The sequence below is a fragment of the Microtus ochrogaster genome, chromosome 7 (genome assembly GCF_000317375.1).
Source record: "Microtus ochrogaster isolate Prairie Vole_2 chromosome 7, MicOch1.0, whole genome shotgun sequence".
NCBI classification, from domain to species: domain Eukaryota; kingdom Metazoa; phylum Chordata; class Mammalia; order Rodentia; family Cricetidae; genus Microtus; species Microtus ochrogaster.
Window position 1 is genome coordinate 73,345,639 of NC_022014.1, and position 24,312 is coordinate 73,369,950.

The following is a 24,312-nucleotide window of genomic DNA, read 5'->3' on the forward strand; positions in this document are numbered from 1 at the left end:
GAACTGTCTACAGGCAGAACAGTACAAAGATACTGAGCAGGAAAAGAAAGAAATCAACGCGTTGAACCCCCAATTAGACCTTAGTCTAGGGGTGACAAAGGCGCTTTAACCGCCCCTGTGTTCTCTAAGCTGTTGATTCAGGGGCTTTTTGCGAACAAAACGCCTCCTTTCATGGACCTGGCCGTCAATCACCCTTCACTTACTGAAGAGTGTGTGTCCGATTTGTTTATCTGAGTAAGATCTCTGTCGCGCTCAGCCAGTCACCTCACTCAGTCACCGACCGGAGCACGTTTCCTTAAATTAGAGATCCGTGGACGCTACAGGCGAACTACATTACCCAGCGGGCCTCGCGCCCTTCGCAGGAAGGACGTCTGCGCACTAAGATACTCAGTTCCAAGTTTGGAGCTTTTAGCTGCCAGCCCTGGCCCATCATGTAGCTGCAGCACAGCCTTCCCTAACGTTGCAACTAAGGAAAAAATCACTTTCCAGACTGTTTTGCAAGGTGTGCAATTCCATCTTGACTCCCTGAAAGTCCATCTGCTGCATCGGTCAAGAGAAACTCCACTTGCATGAAGATTGCACGCCTGCAGCTTGCATCTTTGTTGCAAAACTAGCTACAGAAGAGAAGCAAGGCAAAGTCTTTTGTGCTCCCTTCCCCCATCAAAGGAAAGGGGAAAATGTCTCAGTCGAAAGGTAAGAGCCTGTTTGCATTAGTTGCAAAAAAAATGCAAAGGCTTATGCATGCATTCATGAATGCATGGATGCAATTTTCGCCCGGCGATTGCATTTTTAAGTTTGAGGTTTTCCACAGCTCAGTTGCATTTCCTGTTTAGTGTGTGTCTTTTTTTGCAGACACAGAGAGTTCCTGTAAGGCAGGGCTTGCAGTTCAGCTGTGCGTTGACATTATTTGCATTCTTCTGCTAGGATTACTGAGCCTTTTTGCCTTTTGCACAGTCAGGAGAGAGATAGCAGGTTGGTAGCGTCTAAATGTGCAATGCTTTATATAATAGTACATTTCTTTAGTATGCACGCACATTCTAAGTAATTTTGTGTGCAACAGGAATCCAAACTTTCAAAAAGTCTCGAGGTGAAGATGAAAGGTAAAACTCGACTTAAACTACTAGGAAATTAACGTGATCTTGTATTCTTTGGGGGAATGAGCCACTGTGGTGCCAGAGTTCAGCTAAATTTGTATTAACTTCGCTTTGGACAATAGGCAACTTTTGATTTTGAAGAGACGTAAAGGTGAAGTTTCGAGAGCAGTGTAATATTTAAAAAAAAAAAATAAGTAAAGCAGCCAAGCCTTGCTCTCCCGAGGTTTTTTACACTTTTACCAGTCACTTGCAGTGGTGAAAACCTAAATCTGTTTGGCCATTTGGAGATGCTTTGCACCTGAGGGAGGGAGGGTTTTAGGGGGTAGCCGTATTTCTAAGCCTTGCATCAACATGAGCCGACCTTTACCGTCTCACTGACAACTGCAACGGATTCCTGTAAGTGTGTAGCTGCAGAGATTAATAGGTCAGAAGTTCAGGGCTGTGGCTGCCTTTTTTTCTTTTTCAAATTTACTTAATTAAAAAAGAATTTGTAAGGTTGTATTTTGCAGATTTACTGATGATGTTCTGTGGAGGAAATTTAAAAAAAAAAAAAAGTCCTGGCTTGTCGTCAGAGCTGAAGGGGTGCTTAGGTGTCTGTGAGACCTTTAATGACCTGTTTTGGGAGCAATCTTCCTCACCATAGAGAAATCAGATGGCATCGGAAAACACCCCAAAATGAAGAGGTGTGCTAGCTGCTGGGGAGCTAGACTTGCTGGGGATACTTATTAAAGTATCCAATAAGCTTTTTGCCACACTTTTTTTCTGGAGCTCTGATATGATTTAATTCTACCTGATGAACGTGCGTGCCTGGTCCCAAGAAGAAAGGGATGTTCTTCAGAGTCTAAAGTAAGATTGCTTATGGTTGCTGTTGGTTGTTATTTTGTGTTTAATGTTAGGGGAGGATGAAGTGTTTGAACTATTTCAGAAGTGTGTCTATGAACCTAGAAATGGGTATTTTTAAAGGTGTGGATATTCCTTAACCAGGGAAACCTTAAAATTTTGTTATTAATTGAACAGAGAAAGAAGTTTACAGGAGTCAGTCATGCTCTAACATACTAAGGAAATGGCTTCTAGTTACTTTACATTTGGTAAACATATACTCACTCATTCAGTTCAGCTTAAAATACATATGTATGATATACATGCTTATATCTGCAGACATACATGCATATATATATATACATGCACATGCCGATTTGCATGTATGTATATGTGCATAGAGTTTTGGGATCACGAGAATACTTAAAATGAAGTCTTTTTCTTCAAGAATTACCATCTGGTTTGGGATAGCAAGGGTGTGAGGACATTTTCGTGGCACGCGATAGCAGCATAGATGGGGCCAGTGAGATGACTCTGTGGGCGCAGGTGCCTGCCGCCCAGCCCGGCTACCTTCATTCCACCCTCCAAACCCAATGGTGGAAGGAACTGCCTCCCAGTTGTCTTCTGACGTGCCCACGTGCACCATGCACAGCCCATACACACTCTCTCAGAAGAAATAATAAAAAGTTCAAAAGCCTGGCTATTGAGGAGAAACGGGGCTCCCAGAGTTTAGAGGCTATAATGATTCAATTGCTGAGTTGTCAGGAAGTTGTGCCTGAAGTTTAGACGTACTGCAATCCTCCCCTCTTGCCTTGGATCTTGGGTTCTAAATTAACTTCTTCTCTGCACAGTTTTTGGTCTTTCTCGGCAGGTCATTTTTTTTTTTAACCTTGGGAGGTAACAGGGGTCCTTGTGTGGCACTTTCCTCTTGATCATAGATCCAGGATTGGTTGTCTTTCGAGTCAGTTTCCATTTATGCAGATGAATGCTCTCCACCGAATCCTGCTTGCAAACTATATCTGGTATGAACATGAGGTTTTTGTCCAAAAGGAAAATTATTGGTGGAAAGATGTGGGCAATCATTTTAGAAATGGCTAAGGAGTCTTGGCCTGCACTTTTTATGTGGACTTGGCCTAGCACAGCCAGGCTCTCTGAAATGGCCAAAAGCACTCTTTTTTTTTTTTTTCTTCTTCTTCTTGGTTTCAGACTTCTTTCTAATACTTTAGCCAAATGAAATGGGAGGGAAAGTGAGAGATGGGTACGATCTCACAGTATTGAAGAATTTAACAACACGTTCAATTCCCGAACCTTTATGAACTTTTTAGATCACTATAATTCAGTTTTACAGACCTCTAATTTAAGGCATAGCAGAGGCAAAGAATTACAGACTGCCCAGGAGCTGGAAGGACTGGGCGCCTTCTCCCTAGCCTTCCCAACAGTGAGATTCCGAGAAAGAATTTTCTTCAAAAGAGATTCTGTTTTCCACAGTTGTGAGTTTAGGTGGTGTTTCTCAGCTTGTTTGTCTTAGCCGTCTGGGGTTGAGCTGACATTTTTCAAATATTAAAGCAGCAGTGTGCCTTTTGAGGAAATCTGAAATGTAAGTTAACAGGAAGGGTACCAGAGAGTGCAGGAATTCCTGCACATTACAGGAAGACAAGTCACAGGAAAAATGTGTCATCTACACTACCCGGGCGAGAAAGCTATTGTCATCAGGCAGAATGGCCTTCTGAGGGAGAGAGAGGGAGGGAGGGAGCTCTAGCATCTCCTGGCTTACCTGAAAATCCATATTTGACCCTTTTAGGAGCCAGTCTTCCTCACTTCTCTTCCTATTCACCTTGAAAAAACAATATGAGCTTATTTTAGTGGGATGCAGTCATAAGTAAGTCATGTAAGAAATGCTTACAAGGCACACTTAGGAAGGGAGTAGGGATGGAGCCTCGAAGTTTTCAGCCCCACTGAGTTAATCTCTGTTTCTGTAATTTACTCCATCCCAGGGCACCAGGTATGTAAATTTCTCATTCAGCGCACACATGCCTTTGTTGGGTCCTATCAGACGCGCTTGCCATGCTGAACCTGTAACCTGAGCCAGTGTGTTTTATAACTTTGTCATTCTCAGGACACCCAGTCAGAATAGGCACCTTGGGCCTCCCGCTGTCTTTGTGTGGATCTCGCCTTCGGTTCTTTTTAACAGGATGCATGTTAGCTAAATGGTGTGTGTGTGTGTGTGTGTGTGTGTGTGTGTGTGTGTGTGTGTGTGTTGGTAATGCAGCTCCTCCCAGGTACAAGGATTGGGATTCTCATTCTTTTGTTTTTCACAGATTAATACCATCTTTAGACAATCTCCCCCATCTGTTAAAATCTAAAAAAATCTGCAAGGAGTATTATTAAAACTTTAAAATGTACATAAATAGTACTTCTTTATTATAGGAATATTCAATAGAAAAAGAAAACAAAAATGACTAATTACTGCAGAATACATTGTGATAGATACTCTTTCAATGGTACACATATTATATATATGTATACATATATGTGCACACACATGCACACACACATATACATATATAACATATATATAATATGTGTACTGCTAGTGTACATTCGGCTTCTTTTTACTTTGCTTACCAATATGCTATGAACTGTGTCTGAGTCAATGTATTTCTACATTTGCAATATCCAATTCCTTTATATTTGCTTAAATACAGTTTCAATGCCTGCTTACTTCAGAATCATGCATATTGCTCCGTGTTCCCAGGCATACAATGCCAAGAGACTAAATTCCAGGAAGTCAACTGCAGAGTGTGAATGTCTATGTCTCCCTCATCCCCCAATATTTTCTTTATATTTAGAAAACTAGGCTATTATTATTATTATTATTATTATTAAATAAATGGTCACTATTCATTGAAAATGTTAAACCAAAGAGAAAGTTATGATAAGACTATATAACTTGAGCCAGCTGCATGGCTTCATTCTTGGAAGTAGGGAGGCAGAAGCAGGTGGATCTCTTTTATTTCAAGAACGTCCTGGTCAATACAATGAGTTCTAGGCCAGCTAGGACTGCATAGAATGGCTCTGTCTCATTCAAAAATTATACACACACACACACACACACACACACACACACACACACACACTTACTTCACCTTAAACTACCCAGAGATAATTACTGTGCACTTGTGATGACTGTCTTTGTATACATAGCCTTAAATGTGTTATTTTACTGTATGGGATATTCTCCTTAAACTCTCCCATGCGTCTTGGCCTTCTTCCCACGTTAGCACACACACAGTAGCCTCATTCTTTGTTAAGGTTTTATATTTTAACTTGTAAGAACACAGCCATGTACTCAGTCTTTCATGGACTTTCACATAGTTTTATGTGCGGTTATAAACAACATTGCAAGGAATCCCTTGTACATAGATTATCCACATTAACCCAATTCTTTCTTCTCTTTCTTTCTTTCTTTCTTTCTTTCTTTCTTTCTTTCTTCCTTTCTTCCTTTCTTCCTTTCTTCCTTTCTTCCTTTCTTCCTTTCTTCCTTTCTCTCTTTCTTTTTTAAAACAACTTTGCTTTAAAAATATTCCCATACAATATATTTTGATCATATTCTTTTCCCTCCCGGAACTCCTTCCAGGTCCTCCTCACCTCCCTACCCAACCAAATTTATGCTTCTCTCTCTCTAAAATCAATAATAGAAACAAAACAAAGTCAATACAGACAAACTGCAAAATAAAACAAAAATACCAAAACAACAACAACAACAAAGTTTGTATACACACACACACATACACACACAAACAATATGGTATTCATTTTGTGCTAGTCAATTACTTTTGGGCATGGGACCTCTCCTACTACGTGGTTGATATACTCACATGTCTAGTTATTTCTTTAGGATTATTCCTAGTATTAGAAGTCCTGGGTCAAAGGGTATGGATATGTGGCTAAGATATTCTATAGAGAATCTGAACTCTCTCAATTCTCCAATGATAATTGAGAGTTTCTGGCCTCTTCTTTTCAAGAATTATGGTAAATATTGCCAAATATGTAACTCTCCAGAAAGATCATACTTTTCCTCCTCTTAAGTTTAGTTTGAAAAAGAAAACCTTTGCCTATTTGATAAAAGATATTTATATTTGATTCCTACTTACATATGTTTAAATAAGTTGGAAATGTTCATTTCTCTTGACATCCCTGTTTCATGTGTTTTCTTCGCCTTCATAAAATGTATCTTTAAAATCTTCAAGTAAAGACAAAATTATTTTGTTCAAGTTAGGCCAGGAAATCTGAAGACTGTCAAGGTTAGGTAATTATGGGTTGAGAGTTGGGTTCTATGCATCTAAATGGTTTTATCCCTTGATGAGTTCTAATTTTATTTGGACCAAAATGTCTTCTGTACATTTCCCATATTTTATAATGTAAACTCATTTTGTTTACATGGTCTATAGCTGTCCAGACTCACATAGAAATAATGAGAAAATTATAATGCTCTGCCTTGAATTCCAGACTGGGAATGACCTGTTTCTGGGTGTGTCTGGAGTTTTAATGACCTCTACAAGGAAAATTAGTTTTTCTTTAGTTTTGTAAGTAATTTTTGCATAGCACCTGGCTGTTTTGTGGACATTGATATAAAATAATGAATTGTTGAAGTTTTAATTACAGGGCTAATCCCAAGGAACAGTTGATTTAAATTTACTTCGTTAAAACAACTAAGACTGCAGTTAATTTTGTTGACCACCCAAGTTATGTGTCGGGCAGGTGTGATGTAGTCTTAGCTTAGCTTACCCTTCGCAACCCTGCCTACTTCTGTGTTCTGGAACTTCTAGAAAGGTGTTTCCAGCACAGGCTTGTCTCTGCAAATGAGCAGACTGAGGCCTTAGCATCAATGCATTGCTGCAGACACCACAGCCACAGGTAAATGTGACTCTCTTGATTCTTCTCCCAAAGTTCTTCCCACTGATCTGTACACACCAGCACTGATAATCCATGTTTATACTCCTCTCCCTTTCCTCAGAATTCAGTGTATTTGACATTTTTTCATTTTGTTTGCTTTGTGGGGAGCAGGCTGAGTGTGTGTGGGGGGAGTTGTGAGGCTGATGATACAATCATTAGCACTTATTATTCTTTGCCCAAGAAATGGTGATCCATGAATCATGGTGGCAGAATTTCTTTCCAATCCTCTGCCAAAAGATATTTTGCAAATGCTGTCCGTCTGATTGCCAGTTGCCTGCAGAGTACAGCTATGAGTTGTAAGCTCTGTAATTACCGTTTGCCTTTTATGGACCATCTCCTTTGAAAGATCTTGCTGGGCAGATAAACTTCACGTCTTCGCTTCTGTAAATCCTTCACCGTTCTGTCGTGTTTATCAATGATTGATAATCGGCGTAATTAAATATATTCGGACATTATTTTTCATCAGTAAGGATAGTTGTCATTTTTCCCCTAAAAAGGTTTGAGGCAATTGAACTCTAAATACTGTTGCTTTTACTTTTCCTTGTTTGCATTCAACGTCTCATTATCTCTTTGCATGATCATTTGGAAGTTGCAAAAAATAGCACAGAAGCAGTGACTGAAGAAGTGTCCTTTCTCCTACATCACCCTCTAAAGAGACTTAAAGGTGCCCGGTGGCCCTTTACTACCCTTTTGTTTTAATAATATGCAGAGGGGCTGAGGAGGTGGCTCCGTAGTGAAGAGTGCTTATTCTGCAATCATGGGGACTTAACTTCAAATCTCCAGCACCCACAGGATTAGACGTGCCCTCGTCCCTAGTATTGATGGGTGGAGACAGGTGAATTCCAGAGCTCCATGGCCAGCGAGCAGAGCTGAAATGGCTGCCTCCTGGTCCAGCGAGAGACCTTGTCTCAAGGTAATAAATACGGTAAAGAGCAATGATACGCCTACCTGCCCATATCCTTGCTTTCCAATTCTGGTGCGTGCTTAGGTGTGGCTACCTGCACACTTTACAGATGTGTCTCACACGTGTATCATGCACACACATACAACACATGCATGTGCAAGCACACACAAACAAACCAAAAGGGAAAATAATATACTGAGGATGTTGCTCAGTGTAGAGGAGGTGCTTAGTATGTGACCCCAGGGTGAGCGGCTCAGAGGAGCACAGTTGGTAGGGCAGAAGAGAAGGTCTCCATGTCCCTTGCTGCTTTCGGTTTCTAAGTCTGTGGAGTCTTTGGGGGGTTATCAGAGGCAATTGAGAAAATGTTAACAGTGGGGCTGCCCTGTAATAAAGCAGATCTGGCAGCATAACCACCCAGTACTGTGTGTGATTCCTCACTTCCTCCTTGACTACCTCTGCTGCCATTGGCCACCGCTGCCTGCCTGGTTTTTTTTTTTTTTTTTTTTTTTTTTTTTTCTCAGACGACCGTCTCTCCCTAAACTTGTCTAGGTAGTTGGATGTGTAGACAGCAAGTCCACTCTTTGCATTTTGAAGAGGAGACTCGGAGAAGTCGGTCACAATTTCTTGTTACTCCGTTGACTGTGCTCTGAGTCGGGTATGAAATAGGCATTTGTGAGGTCCCCTGCCATTTATTTTGCTTTCTAGTGTGCACATCCTACCTTGGTCAGCCCCATGGGCTCAGTCTTAGATGTGAATCCCTCCATCACACCATTCCCAAACACCGTCACCATCACCTCCCCCCCACCCTGCATCTCCACTCCCGTACCATTGTGGTCACTATTTGCTATAGTTACTTTTCACGGGTAAGTTTGTAAAAATACCACTTAAACCCTATGGGCGACTCCTAGTATCCTTAATTTTCAAATGAGTAAATTAACTATCATGTGTTTTCCCCCATGGACTGAAGGGAAGTGGAGGAGGCAGGAGGCAAAACCAGGCCTGTTTCACCCCGTTTCCCAGGCTTGTAACCAGCAGCCAGGAAACGAGAGCCCCTGTGCCAAATTCTAAACTAGATGCCCTGCTCATTTTTGGTGGTGCCAAGGACCTAACCTAGGGTCCTATGCATGCCACACCTGCCCTGCGGAGCTATATTCCAATTCCAACTTAAATTGTTTTTAGGTTGACACCCAATGTTTAGGGCATAGTACAATAATTTGATGAATATGTACAATGAGTGGTAATCAAATTCAGGTCATTGTCCTTTCTTTCTCTCCATTTCTGTGTACGAAGGACCTTCCTCTGCTTGTCTAGTTATTTTGAAATGTGTAACACATTTCTTTGAACTGTAATTACCTTACCTTGGGCTGGAACAATGCAAGCAATGCTTCCTGGACTGGAGAGGAAGCTCACTTGGAAGAGTGGTTGCGTAGCGTGCACGAAGTCCTGAGTTCGATCCCCAGTACTGCGTAAAGTGAGACAGGTAGAAACACCTGTAATTCCTACGTTTAGGAGGTTGAGGCAGGTGGATCAGAAGGTCAAGGTCACTCTCAGTTTCGTAGCAACTTTGAGACTAGCCCTGGATATAGGAAACAGCTTTTCCAAAATAAATAAATAGATAAATAATAAACCAATATAATTAAGGAGGAGAAGAGATAATTGTTTGAATTTTACTATATTTTGGGTTTTATTACCAGTTTTCAACAATTGCAAGTCACCAGAAAATGATTATTTCATTCCATGTGAAAGACAGGTAACATTCAAATTCAGTGTCCACAAGTAAAGTTATATTGTAACACAGCTGTGGCTGCTTTGTTTCTGTGGTTGGTGTTTGCTCTGCAATATTGGGATTGTGTAGTTCTAACAGAGATTCCGTGTCCCACAAAGTAGAAAATATTTACCGTTTGTCCTTTTCCAAAAAAAGTTTACTCTGACTTGACTCAGCTGAGGAGTGGGGTCAGTGGGGTCTTGTTATGAGAGGGCTGTAGCATGATTAATAGAAACCCAGAGACAGATATTGGGGTTCAACCTGAAGGTCAGAAGAGCAAAACAGCCAGCCACTGACTCTTACCTTTACCTCAGTCTGAAATGGCCATCCTGCCTCCAGGAATCTCAGAATGAGACTGTCTGAGAGCTGTCTCCTCCCGTCTTATATTCCTCTCTAGGGCTGGGATTAGAGGCGTGCACCACTACTGCCGGTTTCTGTGGCAGACTAGTGTGAGTAGGGTGAAAGGCATGTGCCACCTCTGTCTGGTCGGTAAGGCTGGTCAGTGTGACTGTTTTACTCTCTGAACCTCAGGCAAGCTTTATTTATAAAGATACAAATGAAATATCACTCGCAGGGCTCCCAGACTGCGTTCCTCTTTGACTCTAATGGGGCCTTATTAACCTGGATCACCACTGGTCTGCGTTCCTCTGGCCACCTCTTAGGCCCAGGCCACAGGGAATGTCTGAGTAACATTTTTCCTAGCTGTGAGAATTTAGCTCATTGCCCGGTTCTGTCCAAACCAGTCACTCCTCTCCTTTAGCCCACCGGGGCCCCTTTCCCCTTCCTTGCATGCTTCCTGTTGGCTTTGTATTTCTTTCCTCTCCTTGTCTCCATCCTCCCATTCCTGATCCCGTGTGTTGTTTAGAAAGTCTATTTAAAGTCACCCACATGCTCTCACCACTGCCTGACTTTGGTGACTTTCATCATGACCTGGCCCGGAGGCTGTATCGATTCCTTTGTGTGGGGATGGAAGTCTTCTTCCATGCTAGAACATTTTTCATGCGACCCAGAGAGGTTTCTGGTTCTCCTGAAAACACTGGGATGTTTTCTCTTGTTTTTTCCTTAACCCCCCCCAGTGGCTTGTTTAACAGCATCTTCTTGGTCATCTTGTGAATGTCCCTTGCTTACCGAGTTACTTGAGTCATATGTACTATACATACAGAAGGACAGTTGTCATAAAGGTTCCAAAAGTCAAGGAAGATGAAAGGCACAGGAGGGCAGAGGCGTTTGGGATCAGGTCAGGTTTGTTAACCTAGGGTTGATTACGAGATACACAGCAAAGATGCTAGTTCCCAGGAGCCCATAAGGGGGCGCTGTTGGGGGTTCTTTTTTGTTTCAGACACTGGACTTCATGATGCCTGTGAATTACATCAACTCTTCCTCTTGCTCAGTGAGGTGATACCCCATTTTGTAGATGGGCAAACTGAGGCCACAGAGATTAAGAACTTAGATGTCAGGCTGACAGTGGCACAGCAGGGGTTTTAGTCAAAGTTAAACCTGAGTCTAGAACCTCAGCTCAAGTCTATTCCACTTGAGCTGCTCCTCCAAGATACATTTATAAAAACCCTTTGCACGGAAGAAATGGCTGCAGATAGGAAAAACTGATCAGAGTCCATAGGAACTCAGAGAGATGTGGGCATGCCTGGGCCCAGCATGGTAGTTACAAGGGTGACCTGTGTCTAGCTTTTTATAAGTTCCTTTTGACGTGTCCCTTTAAGTGTCTGTTGCGCGTAGGTTGCTGAGTCTGAGTCACTGTGACTCTTCAGGTTGAGTTCCAAGCACACATTTCCATTTGCTTGAAGGAGGCCAATTGCAGTGATCTGGTGACAGATATTGATGAGTGTCTCCTGGAAGCTGATGCTCAAACATTGGCGACAAATGGTTCTGTTCGCTGATTAGAGTCTGTACTATCGAGAAACTGATGGACTCAAGCCTTGTGTGGGCCCTTACATGTCTAAAAGATACTGCTTCGAACCAGAACACAGCCAAACCCTTTTGGCTTGGTTATTCCCTTTTTTCCTGGTTATTTCTATGTAAATATATCAAGTGCAATTTCCTTGAAATTATGCATGAACCCGTATCTCCACTGTTTTCCTCTTGTATGTATGAGATGACATTTGTGTACTCAAGGAACTAGAAAGGACTTGGGAATGAATATTTATTTTTAATTCCCTTAAGAAGTTGGGAATGAATATTTATTTTTTGTTTCCTTCATTATTTGAAAAAAAAAAACTCTCCCTATATAGCATAAGCTAGTTTTGAACTAGCTATGTAGCCCGGGCTAGCATTAACTCATGGTGATCCCTTGAGTGTTGGGATGGCAGATGTGTTTACTGTGTCCAGCTAAGGATTTCCTTTCAAACCAATGCCTTCTTTCTTGTCTTCTTGTTCTTTTTTCCAACCAAAGCAAAGCTTTCCCCTCTCCTTTAAACTGTGGACACAAAAGAACCCGTCATTTATTCTCCTCCTTTCTTCTTTCCCTCTTAGCACAAATGAGATGACACGGGTTAGGAATAAGAGCAAGGATAGACTCTAAAGAGCCATTGGGAGTAGGTTCATAAAACCAGCGAATTTACAGAAACAGCTTTCCTGGAGGTATTTGAAAAGGGTGCATTGAAGACTTCCCTTTTTTTGTTGCTTTTTTTTTTTTTTTTTTTTTGAAACAGAGTTTCTCTGTGTAACAGCTCTGGCTGTCCTGGAACTTGTTTTTTAAACCAGGCTGTTCTGGAACTCACAGAGATCCACCTACCTCTGCCTCCTGATGCTGGGACTGAGAGCGTGTGTCACCACCTCCTACTGTAGACTTCCTCTTTAATTTACCTTTCTATCTCTACTCCATACCCACTTTGCCATTTGATAAACAAGACCAAACCCTGATCAGTCCCATAGACTCTGGACATCTAAAGAGGAGACTCAGGTAATGGATTTGTTTGGACCAATTCGATATACCAACTTTTGAAAAGTTGTTACGTTTAAGAGGTTGTGCTGTCAGGAGAGATGTGGGCAGCTGAACGAGATGCCGGGGAGATGGCTCAGCAGTTCAGAGCCGTTGCTTCTCTTGTGGAGGACCTGGGTTCGGTTCCCAGCACACACGTGGTGGCTCATTATCTCTAGCTCCAGTTCTCTAGCTTTAGTTCCAGTGTGTCTCATACTGTGCCCTGGCTGCGTACATGCAGGCAAGAACAAACAACCAAGCAACTAAACAAATCTTTAAGGAAAATACTGTACAGGGTGCACGTAGAGTAAATACACTTGACTCTATTCTTATTACTTCGCTAGGAAACCTTGCAAAAACCCCCTAGCTTGAGAGTTCACCCCTTCTCAGGGGAGAGAGCTACACGAAGTCATGGTGCAATTGAGACGACTGAACAAGGTTCCGCATATCGTACGCTCTGTGCCATGCCCGGCACCCATTCGTTTCACCGGTGCTTCCTGAGTGCCGGTCTCTGTGTGAGGGACTTTGCTGTCTGTCATCATCCCTCTGTAATCAGGTTTGTTTCATTCCTCTCTCCCTTTCAGTCCTTAAAGGCATTCTCGTGTAGGAGGGGATAACGATGTTTAGAGTTGGATTTGTCCAGAGCTGGGGAGCCTTGTGGATAGCGAGGAGACCAGGAAAGTCTTCATACCTGGATGTGGAAATATTCATGTGATCTTTGGGGTTAATGAAGCTTTGAGTCCCAGATCCCAAGTAGAGGTGGGAAGGAATCTTGACTTCTAATACCAGTGGCAGAGACCAAATGCTGGGCTATGCAGGGCGGTTCTTCAGAAGTACTAAAAAGGCAAAAGGCAAAAGGAAAAAAAGGACATGGCCAGGAAAATACTGGGTGAAAAAAACCTCACTTGTCTTGTTGAAGTACTTCCTTTTCATACCAAGAGAACCCCAGCACTGTTTGTAAGTGGAATGTAGCCTATATCAGGCGTTGGAGCTGTGCTTTTGGATTGTGGAAACTCCAGGAAGTCTGGCGGTTAATAGTTAAACAAGTATATCGTATCAACCAGGTTTATAGGCACACTGTAATTATATAAGCAAGCTGTTGGTTCAACAATCAATGTCTAGCTGGGTCGGGGAATATTTTCCAGAGCACGGTTGCAGTGTAATTTTCATTTTTTATAACCTGCTCACATGCCAGCCTGCCCTTTCAGTTTCTTTGTGCCTCGCTCTTTTTCTAGACTCATTTGAAAGAGGAGGAAAAACCGTACAATATACTTTTGAATTCTCGCTTGAGAGTGGAGTTCTAGGAGATCTTTCGTTCTACTAAACTTATTCTCTCAAGACAGACATATATACATGTACATAATTTATATCTTAAACTATATGTTCTGGAAATTATCTGTATACATATAATTGTTAAGTTATAATTGCATCTGTATAATTATAATTGTACTATTATATAGCTATACATTGCAATGGACGATATAAAATAATGCATAGCTTCTAAAAATACAGGTTGGAAAATAAATTATATTTTTTACAACTGATAAATTATTTTCTTTTGCTAGCTCAGTTTCAAACCTTAAGTGACCTTCTGCTCTGGGGTTCAAAATTGGGCTTTTTCTCCAGGAACCCATACTTAGTCACTGCCTTTTTCTTCATTGGCTCCGTTCAATTAAAGTCAGACAGTAAGTAAGGGGGCTAAGATGAACCACTCCCATTTAGAGTTGTACAGACCACAGGGCCGGTTTGCCTCATCTTGCTGAGTAGTAACAGCGAATGTAAACCCCAGCCAGGTACACAGGGCCTGCTGGCCATATTCTTTCTTTCAGGTGGCTTGCCAAGTGATCTCCCAGTGAAATTTTGTTCTTGAATGAGCTTCTATTTTTATAGGGAAAGTAGGGGAGGCTCCAGGTTAAATTTTGGAATGGAAGTGGTTTCAGAAAGAATCGAGAGATTTTTGATATATTTGAATTAGAATGTTTTCCGATCCCAAATTTCAATGTGTTTTTTTTTTTATGTGCATGCTGTGTGTGTGTGTGTGTGTGTGTGTGTGTGTGTTCGTGTTTATTTGTGTGGAGGCTGTAGATCAACTTTGGATGTTGTTCTTCAAGAGTTATCTACCTTGGGGCTGGAGAGAAGGGCTTGTGGTTAAGAGCACTTGCTGCTCTTGCAGAGAGCTCCAGTTCAAGTCACAGCACCCATGTTGGGTGGCCTACACCTTCCCACTTCAGGGGATCTGATGCTTCTGGCCTCCTTGAACACCTGCACTCCTGTGCATGCGCACTCATGCACTTGTACATGCAGGCATAGACACATAAGTAAAAATCAAAATAATTCTTTAAAAAAAAAAACTTTAATTAGAAAGAAGTCTTCCACCTCATTTGTGAGAGAATGGCGTTAGCTGGCCTGGGTCTCACTGATCTGGCTCAGCTGGCTAGCCAAGCAGCTCCAGGGATCAGCTTGTCTCTGACTCACCAGGGCTGGTATTACAGGCATGAACCACCACAACAGGCTTTTTTTTTTTTTTTTTTTTTTTTTTTTTTTTAATGTGGGTTCTGGGGATTGAACCTTGGTCCTCAAGTTCCCGTGAAAAGTATTTTACCAACAGAACTGTCTTCTCAGCCTTCGAATTTTAGTCTTTTTGATGTCATCGATCTAAAAAACAAAGCATCTGGTCAGTATGGAAGGGGTGTGAAAATTGGAGAACTATATCTTTCTTGGTTACATACAATAAACATTATTAACCAACTAACCTGATCCTGTGTTTGCACCTTGTATACCATTCAGTGGATACTAAGGCAGAGCCGTTTCTGCCCTCTAGAAGTCTGTCGTCTAGCGAGATACATTTGGATGCTGAGGCTGCTGGGACAAAGGACCATACAGAGGATGGGCTTGAATACCAGATACTTAATGTTTCCATAGATCTGGAAGTTAGGAGTTTGAAATCAAGCTGGCAGGTAGGTTTTGCTTCTTCTGAGGACTAGGAAGGAGATCTGTGCCTCTCTCCTAGCTTCTGGTGGTTGATTGGCAAGCCTTCCTGTGTAGACTCTCCACTTAGATCTTTGCCCTTCGAGTCAAACGGCAATCTCCCTTGTCTGTGTGTATTCAAAGTGTCCCACAAGGAAGCTAGTCATACTGGAGCAGGGGCCCACCCGATTCCAGGATGACATCATCTCAAGTAATTACATGCAACCTCCCTGTTTTCCAGTTAGGTCACATTCTGAGGTGTCGGTAGTTAGGGTTTCACCATATTAAATCTTGGGGGACAGAGCTCGGCCTGTGACTTGGGAAAACAAATGTCAACAAACATGTGCTCTGTGCTGTGCTAAGCAGGTCAGGTAGAGAATGGAATGCTTCAGGATACCGATGAAATAAGGCTCGTGGGGGGTCGGGAAGCCGGTCAGCAAGGGCGGATATTAACTTGGCATCGTAGAATTTGAAGTGTGCTTCTCAGGAGAATGAGGAGCTAAAGCAAGCGTCTTCCTCTCTGGAGGTTGGATGCTTCTAAACTGGGATGTGTTAAATTAGAAAGCAAATGAGCACACACGCTGTTGCAATTGATTCCCCAAACCGCATCTTTATTGGTAGTGAGACCAGTGAATCATTCTCAGTGGTTGCCACGGGCAACTTTGAGGTATAGAGACGCGGGGCAGGATTTTCGGGTGGGGGCGAGGGCTCCCTTGCTATTGTAACAAGTGGTCCAAGTCTCAGCGGAGCAAAGTTTAGGAAATGAGAGTAGGTCCAAGCATCTGCAGCCTAGAAACTTGTTTTTAGAAAATGCCTGTAAGCCTTAATAAAAAAGGACTGCCCAAGTGTTACCAAGCTTTTGCAGTATTGATTAAGTTTTGTTTGTGGTGCTGGGGATAGAATCTTTGTGGACCTTGTGCATCTGAGGAAAGGATACAGCCGTTGAGTCATGTCTCTAACCCTTGACTATTAACAAAAGGCCTTGTGAGTTGTGTGTCCGTGCATTTAAACTGACAAGCAGCTTCATCACTATAATGTAATCTGGATAATTAGAATAAGGTTATACATTAGAATGCCAGGAGCCGCTTCAGCAGAGGAGACAGTGAAGGAAGAAATGGTTGGTTATGGCGTGTGACGTGGTGAATGTCGGGGACAGTGGGAAGGGATTTCTCTGTTTTGGGATGAGTGTTCTTCCTCCATCTACTGTCCCGTTGGCAGCTGATGGCCAGTATGGGGGCCAGATGGGTCACCTCGGGAATGCCGTAGGGATGTGGAGACAAAGGCTCATAAAGTCATCACACGTACTGTTGTCCACTTAGGGGTGCTGTGGAACGAGGTCATCAGGGAGGAGAGCAGAGGTAGGACAAACAAGTGATGTGAAAACAGGCTGGAAGGAAAGGCATGGGAAGGAAGGAAAGAAGGAAGGAGGAAGCAAAGAGGAAGAAAGGAGGAAGGGAGGAAGCAAGCAATGAGTACACCTGATTAAACCTTTATTTCAATTAGTTGTAATGTGGAGTGTGAAGTGCTCTTGGGATAGGTGAACCAAGTAACAAAAGAGCCTGGCAGAAAGTTAAGAATGAAGACAGTCAATAAAGGGGGGAGGCCAAATGAGCAGAAAAGTCAAAGCATCGAGCGGAGTGGAAGGAAGAGTTTAAGGAATCAGGCTGGGGTAGGGTGTTGCCTGGAGAGATAGCTCCATGGCGAAGAGCACTGTCTGCTCCTCCAGAGGACCTGGGTTTGGTTTTGAGCCCCCGACATGGTAGCTCTTAACTGTCTGTAACTCCACTCCAGGGGATCTGATGCCCTCTTCTGGCTGCCCTCATCAGGCCGGCACACGGTGTGCAAACTTACATACAGGCAAAACACCCATGCCCACATAGTAATGATGATGAAGAAAGCAGGATGAGGAATCTAGCCTAGTACAAGCATTTATTCCTTATGAACCCTCCATATGAAGAGTGAGCATCTTCTTCATCTGTCCTTTTCATCTTCAGAAGCAGGTTGATCATCTGGCTATTGTGTGAAGGTGTATTTAGAAGCCTCGAGAGGTAAATGTAGGAGGACACACAGAAAAAGAGCAACACAGACCAGTTTGAGGCTTTTTTCCAGACGAGCCCAGACTTATCTTCCATGCTGAGTACCCGAGCACAGTTTTCTAAGTGAGATCCACAGAGTCGGCAGCGTTGTTAAGACCTTTGTCTTAAAAAGCAACGCCTGCCGGCTTTTCTCTCTCAGGTTAGGGAATGCCCACGATGCCGTGTGCAAAGCAACCACAAGTCCTGAAGGCCCGGCAAGTGTTGGTGGGAGGGTTTGTTCTAGAGATTCTATCAAGAACTGGACCCGGAGTTGCAGACCGGCTTAGGCACTGAATAGTTTCCAGCGCTTTCCGGAAGGGTTTCTGCGGTCAGCACCCTACTCTATAATCGTGACTACTGAGCGAGTGCCTATGCCGTGCGAGGCTCTGTGGCAAGCACTTTATTTGGACTAAGCACTTAGAGCTCTGAGGTAGCTCCCATGCTCATAAAAGCCCAGGAAGCAGACGACGTTCCCATTTCATAAAGAAGGAAATTGGAAATCAACTGAATAGCTTGTTCTCCACCGTGCAGTTAGTGGACACAGAGCTAGCGTCTGAATCTGGTTCATTTAAATCCCTCCTCGCCTTCCTCTTTTCTCTTTTTGATTAAACGTAGGACCTTCAGTGTTCTGGGCAAGCATTCTACTACAAAGCTAAATCCACTTGAATTCAAAAGTTCACGCTTCTTTGTATGTCATTAGTCTGGTAAAATGGGGAAATAGAGTTCTGTTACAAGATGGTGAAGGATTTGCCTATCAGATGCCTATGGTATCACAGGGTGTGGAGGAGAGGAATCGGCATCAGTGGAATGGGGGCTCCTGCTGAGGGAGAGGGGGTGCTAACCTTTTTGGAGTATAACTAATGAATGCATGCGTTTGCACATTTGTGGGTATTTTGTTTTTGCATCAAGTAAAAGAGTTTTCATTAGTGAGAATTTCATTGAGTCCAGTTGTAAGGGCTACCCCTGAACCTGGTAGTTATTAATTGACATGTTCTCTGACTTGCTCCCTCCACCCTGCCCTTCCTCCAGCCTGCCCTCCCTCCACCTTGCTAGTCCTCATTCTGCCTTTCTCTGAGATGATCTCTACCCTCTGCCTTCCTCTGAGGGCCCGAATTTTGCTCCCTCTTCACTTGCATATGGGTGACGTCATAGTTTCTTTAAAAATGTTTATTATACTTACGTACTTACTTAATGCCATGGTAATAAATGTGTGGAAATCCCAGGAATTGAACTCAGACCTTCAGGCATGGCTGCATCTTGTCAGGGTTTCTGTCCTGCCCGGTTCCTGCCATCATTAAGTATCAAAGAAATCACACAGAGGTCTACATTAGTTATAAACTGATTGGCCCATTAGCTCAAGCTTCTTATTAACTCTTATAACTTATATTAGCCCATTATTCTCCTCTATGCTAGCCACATGGCTCAGTTCTTTATTCAGTGAGGCAGTCACATCTTACTTCTTCTGTGGCTGGGTCACAACTGCAGACTAGGGCTTCCTTCTTCCCAGAATTCTCCTGTTCTCACTGACCTACCTCTACTTCCTGTCTGGTTGTCCCACCTATACTTCCTGCCTGGCTACTGGCCAATCAGTGTTTATTTAAAGTATAATTGACAGAATATAGACTATTGTCCCACACCAGCGGCAGGTACTTTTACCTAGTAAATTCTTCTCATTGACCCAACTTTGTAGTTTTTGTATTTACCATTCTTGAGCAACTTATATAGTCTGTGCTCTGACATGGAATTCTGTATGATTCAAAACAAATCCTTTGATGAATGGCTGCTATCTGATTGACTAGGTCTAAATCAAATATTCATCACAGTGCTCATCAATGATCACACACACATCACTGTCCACTTAGGGGTGCTGTAGAACCAGATCATCTGGGATGCTGGGGGAGACAGGACAAGCAAATGGATTGACAGAATAAGCAGGCTGGAAGGAAATAAGTGCATGAGATAAAAAGAAAACAACCAGTATGCCTCATGAGACTTACATTTATTTAGTTTATCAAAATTGTTTTCAATTTTCTTTATTTTATATTATAAGTGTGAGTGCTTTGTGTGTGTGTGTGTGTGAATGTGAGTGTGTGTGTGTGTACTCCATGTGTGTGCCTGGTACATAAAGGTGTCTGAAGAAAGCATTAGGTCCCCTGGAGTTAGAGTTATGGGTGGTTGTGAGTCAGCATGTGGGTGCTGAACTAAGGATCCCTGCGAGGGCAAGAAGTGACTTACCCTCTGAGCCATCTCTCTAGCCCCAAAGGTTAGACTCTATTAAGTGAATTGGTATCAGTGCTTTGACCTCTAGTGTTTTATATTTTTCTTTTATAAGGAGTTATTAGAATAAGAACTTACGTATGAAGTTAAAAGTGTCAATAATAGGACTTGACCACTGAGAAGATGTATTTCTTTAGATTGACTCATGTTCTCTGTGTGTAGAAGAGGCCATGGATACAGACACAATCATTTATTCTGTTGCCAGTTGCCTTTAGAAGGAGGCCATTAAAGTCACATGAAGAATATTAATAGGGCTGGGGAGATGGTTTGCCTTACAAAGTCCTGAGTTTGAACCCCAGAAATTAAGTAATAGAGACAGCCCTGGTAACACATGCTTGTAACCCCAGTGATAGGGAGGAGGTAGAGAAAGGTCTATATCTAGGGCTTGCTGGCCAGATGTCATAGTCCACTTGCCAAGTTCCAGGCCAGTAAGAGATGCTGTTCCAAAAACCATTGATGATGGCACCTGAAGAATCACACCCAAGGTTCGTCAGTGGCTTCCACGTGTTTACATAGACATGTGCACAAACCCACGTGCACACACAGACCAAAATATTATCTGATCGGTCAACTAAGATCATGCCTTTGTTCAAAGAAAATAAGACAGAAAATCTCACTGGGGTTTTCTGATGCCAGTGATGTGACAATTGTCTAAATACCCAACGCTAAGACATTGGAATCATATACATAGCGTATTAGAAACCAGGATACCTCATCTTAGAGACGAAGCCATTCTAACCCAGAGAAATGAAGTCGAAGTGCTGAGGCATTGGCGAGGCCCCAAAGGAAGGAAAACAGGTCTTCTAAAGTCCCCACCTGGATTTCTGGATCTCAGGAGCATCTTGATGCTGAATCAGACTTCGACTGATTGAGGAACCCTTTCTATACCTCCTGTAAAAGCAGAAGCTCACTCTCGGGGCTTAAAAGGAAGGGAGAGAGTGTTAAGCATAGTAGAAACCGTGCTCTCTTTTGATTCAGTTGTCAGATAATGGAATGGGGCTATCCTCTCATTCTGTCATGCGTATAGCCACGCATCAATCCATTCATCTCCTGGGTATTTATTATCTGGTTCTCTGTGTGGTTCTTGGAGAGGTGCTGAGGAGTGTCTAGAAAAGAATCTCCCCCCTCTATGTGTGTGTATACGAGTATGAGTGTGTGGGTGTACAGAGGCCAGAGGTCAAGACCAGGTGTATTCCTTTGTCACTTCCCATCTTATTTCTTGAGACAGTCAAATTCACATTTCATAGGGCAAGAGATGTGTCTACCGACACCTGGGATTTAATGATAAACCCAAAGAATCGATTCACCGTACGGATCTTGCAAAGAGAACGGCAGAACGGGGAATTGGAAGAAGAGGTAGTGAGAGCAGACCCACTTGGTTCCTAGATAGAATGAAACAGCGATAGAGTCTATAAAATCCTAAAGTTCTGTGTGGTCGGAATGGAGGGGCCACCAGGCAAAGCAGTCAGAGACGAGCTAGGACTAGTGTTGAGCTACACTGTGCAGTGAGACTGACAGGGTTTCTTCCAGCAGCTTAGCATAATTTAGTATTTTGGACTCAACTATTCTTTTATGTCCCTTAGCAACAGGGCTTTGTTAATATTCTGAGTTCAGTATGGAGCAGAATGCCAGACTGGCTCTGAAGAGCTTTCTGTTGACAAGTCCACAGCTAACTTTATCGGGAGATCAAGAAAGATATCAACCTTTTGAGGGGACCGAGTTTGTTCCGGCTGCTAGGTATTGGATGTGGCTTTAACAGCCTGTGTTTGATGACTCAGCTTATAATGACACTCTGCTGGCTTCTCACCAATTTTCACTTGCCCCTGTTGAACAGGGCATGCCTTGAGGTCTGATTATACGGCTTTCATTTATATGGGCATGTCTCCCACCCTCCTTTTTGTTTTTTGATGAACTAACTTGACATTTCTGCCTGCCAAGAGCCAGGGAGTTTGCTGGCTCTCGGTTGTGTACTTCCTCCATGAGGTCACATTCATGTTGCCTCATTTGAATGCTTGCCATTCTGGAAGTTTCGTGAAGCAGGAACTCAGTCAATGTGTTCTAGAGCTGGGGACCTTTTGGACCTTTTGAAATCACTCTTACTCTATGGGAAGAGGAAGTTCTGGAAAGCCTTAGAGAAGTGCAGGAGGGACTTGGGGTGATAACGAAGTGCAAAACCAGATGTAAGGGTGATCTCTTTCAGATTTCATAATGCTTCGAACATGACTGTTGTGTTACTGTTTTTCAACTTGAGATTTCCAAAGTCTGTATCCATAGCTTTGCTTAGTCCTTAGCAACAAACTTAGCAACCCAGAGAAAAACAAATTGACTAGTTGTCTGCATTTTTAAAATTCATTTTTAGATCTATTTAATCTCCTGAGTGTTGGACTGCATGTGTGTGTACATGTATGTGACCTACATGTATGTGTACCACATTCCTGTCTGACGCCCATGGGACTCAGAAGAGGGTGTGGGAACTTTGTGAATGATTGTAAACCAGCATCTAGGTGCTGGGAATTGAACCTGAGTCCTCTGCAAGAATTAAATGCTCTTAACTGGATCTGCAATCTCATCTTCTAACGTCCTCAGACCTTGGTGTCCTCCTCTGTCACTGGAAGGTCTCTTTGGTTTTAAAGAAATGCTTAATGTGGAAGGAAACAGAGGAGAAGCTAAAACGTGCTGGGAACGCACTGAAATTCTATGCAAATGCAGAAGCGCAGACTCAAGATGTTCCTGTGCCAGAGGGTGAGATATGATACCCGTCTCACCTCTCTTTCATTCCAGTTTGACTTGCTTCTCTTACTTTTGGTGAAGGTTGGAAGAAATGAGCTAATTAAATCATAGTCTACTGGTAACCTGAATTTATATATAACTGAATTTGGCTGGCTTTCTTAAAACAGATAATCTATTATCTGTCTTCAATCTGCTGAGATAAAAGATAAACCTTGACGTTAATGAGAGAATGGTGTCTGTAATATGACCATAAAGAATGTGTGTGTGCGCACGCGTGTGTCCGTGTGTGTGTGTGTGTGTGTGTGTGTGTGTGTGTGAAGTCTTCAAGAAAAAGGGCAGCATCCCTTCAGGAATTGGTTTCTCTCTGATGTTCTTAAAGGTTAAAGAATAATGCTCTGAAATGTATTTCGGTCTTTGGAATTGATTTAAAGGGAATAAAAGAGATAGATGCACTGGCAACAGCTTTAGATCCTTAGACAGCAAACGATTCTGTAAAAGAAGAGAACAGCTGTCAGCCTTCTCTGTCCTCTGCAGAGAATTAGCTTTGGAAAAACAATTGCAAATGAACACAGCTCATCTAGATTTCATCCTTTTTTTTTTCCTGGAGTTTCTGCCCTCATCCCTCCCTCTCAAGAGCAGGGTGATTTAATTCTATTTCTCTGGAGTACTCTGCTTTTCTTTCATGGATAGGCTTGGACTTAGGGTTGGGGGTTAGTGTAATGGGTTAGCAGATAGGGTTAGGGTTAGTGCTTTAGTGTTAGTGGTTAGTGGATAGGGTTAGGGTTAGAGGGTTAGGGTTAGGGGTTAGTATAATGGGTTAGCAGATATAGTTATGGTTCGTTCTTTAGCGTTGGTGGTCAGTGGATAGGGTTAGGTTTAGGGGTTAATGTAATGCATTAGCAGATAATGTTAGAGTTAGAGTGTTATGTTAGGGTTAGTGGTTAGGGATTAGTGGATAGGGTTTTAAATTGGTTAGGATTTGAGGCTTAGGGTTAGTGGATAGTGTAATAGATTAGTAGAGAGGGTTAGAGTTAGGATTAGGGTTATGGTTAGCGATTAGGAGGTATGGTTAGGTTTAGAATTAGGCTTAGGAGTTAGACTTAGGTGTTAGAGCTTATGTAAGGGTTATAGTTAGGTGTTTAAAAGATAGAGTTGGGTTATGGTTAACATCAGTGTTAGTTTGACAGTTATGGTTCAGGAAAATTTGATAAGAATTCACGAGAAAAATACTGACATCTGTTCATTAAAGAATTTTAAGAACTATTTTCTTTTTATCTAGTTATCAATTATATCCTCAAAAGGAAGCTCATCTGGGAATGATAGCTCATACCTGTAATCCACGCACTTATGAGGATGAATTCAGAGAATCACCAAGGGTCTGAGGTGAACCTGGGATTTCTAGTGAGTTCCAGGTCAACCTGAGCTACAGCGAGACTCTGTTAGATCCCAAACTCCCACCTCTTCTCCACACACCTAACAATTTCCCACCCTTGTAGCTGGTATGAGGTCGTGATCAGCAAATATGTTAATACTGCATTCCTATCAAGAACACTTTTTCAATGAAATCCTATGACATGTTTCCTTTTACTTCTGGCTTTTCTTAGCTTAAGGATTTTAGCCCTCACCATCTCAACCAGTTGGCCCATGGTACCAGCAAGTAACTTGCATCATGCTGCCCACCATTCAAGTGTTTGGTCTCCTGAAAGAGCCAGAGTTCATGCTGCCCAAACCAGGAAGCCAACATTTCTTATGCTGAGTCAGTAAGCCTTTTCTTTTTTTTTTTTTTTTTT

General features: G+C 42.5%; 1 protein-coding gene across 1 annotated transcript in view; it reads left to right on the plus strand.

Moving 5' to 3' along the window:
• The first annotated feature begins 420 nt into the window (after positions 1-420).
• The window catches only part of Map2k6 (mitogen-activated protein kinase kinase 6), a 126,559-nt gene continuing 102,667 nt past the window's right edge, over positions 421-24,312 (plus strand). The window contains exon 1 of the mRNA XM_013347597.2: positions 421-693. Within this exon, the coding sequence (XP_013203051.2) occupies positions 678-693 (16 nt within the window). The 5' untranslated portion in view covers positions 421-677. The remainder of the gene's footprint in view (positions 694-24,312) is intronic.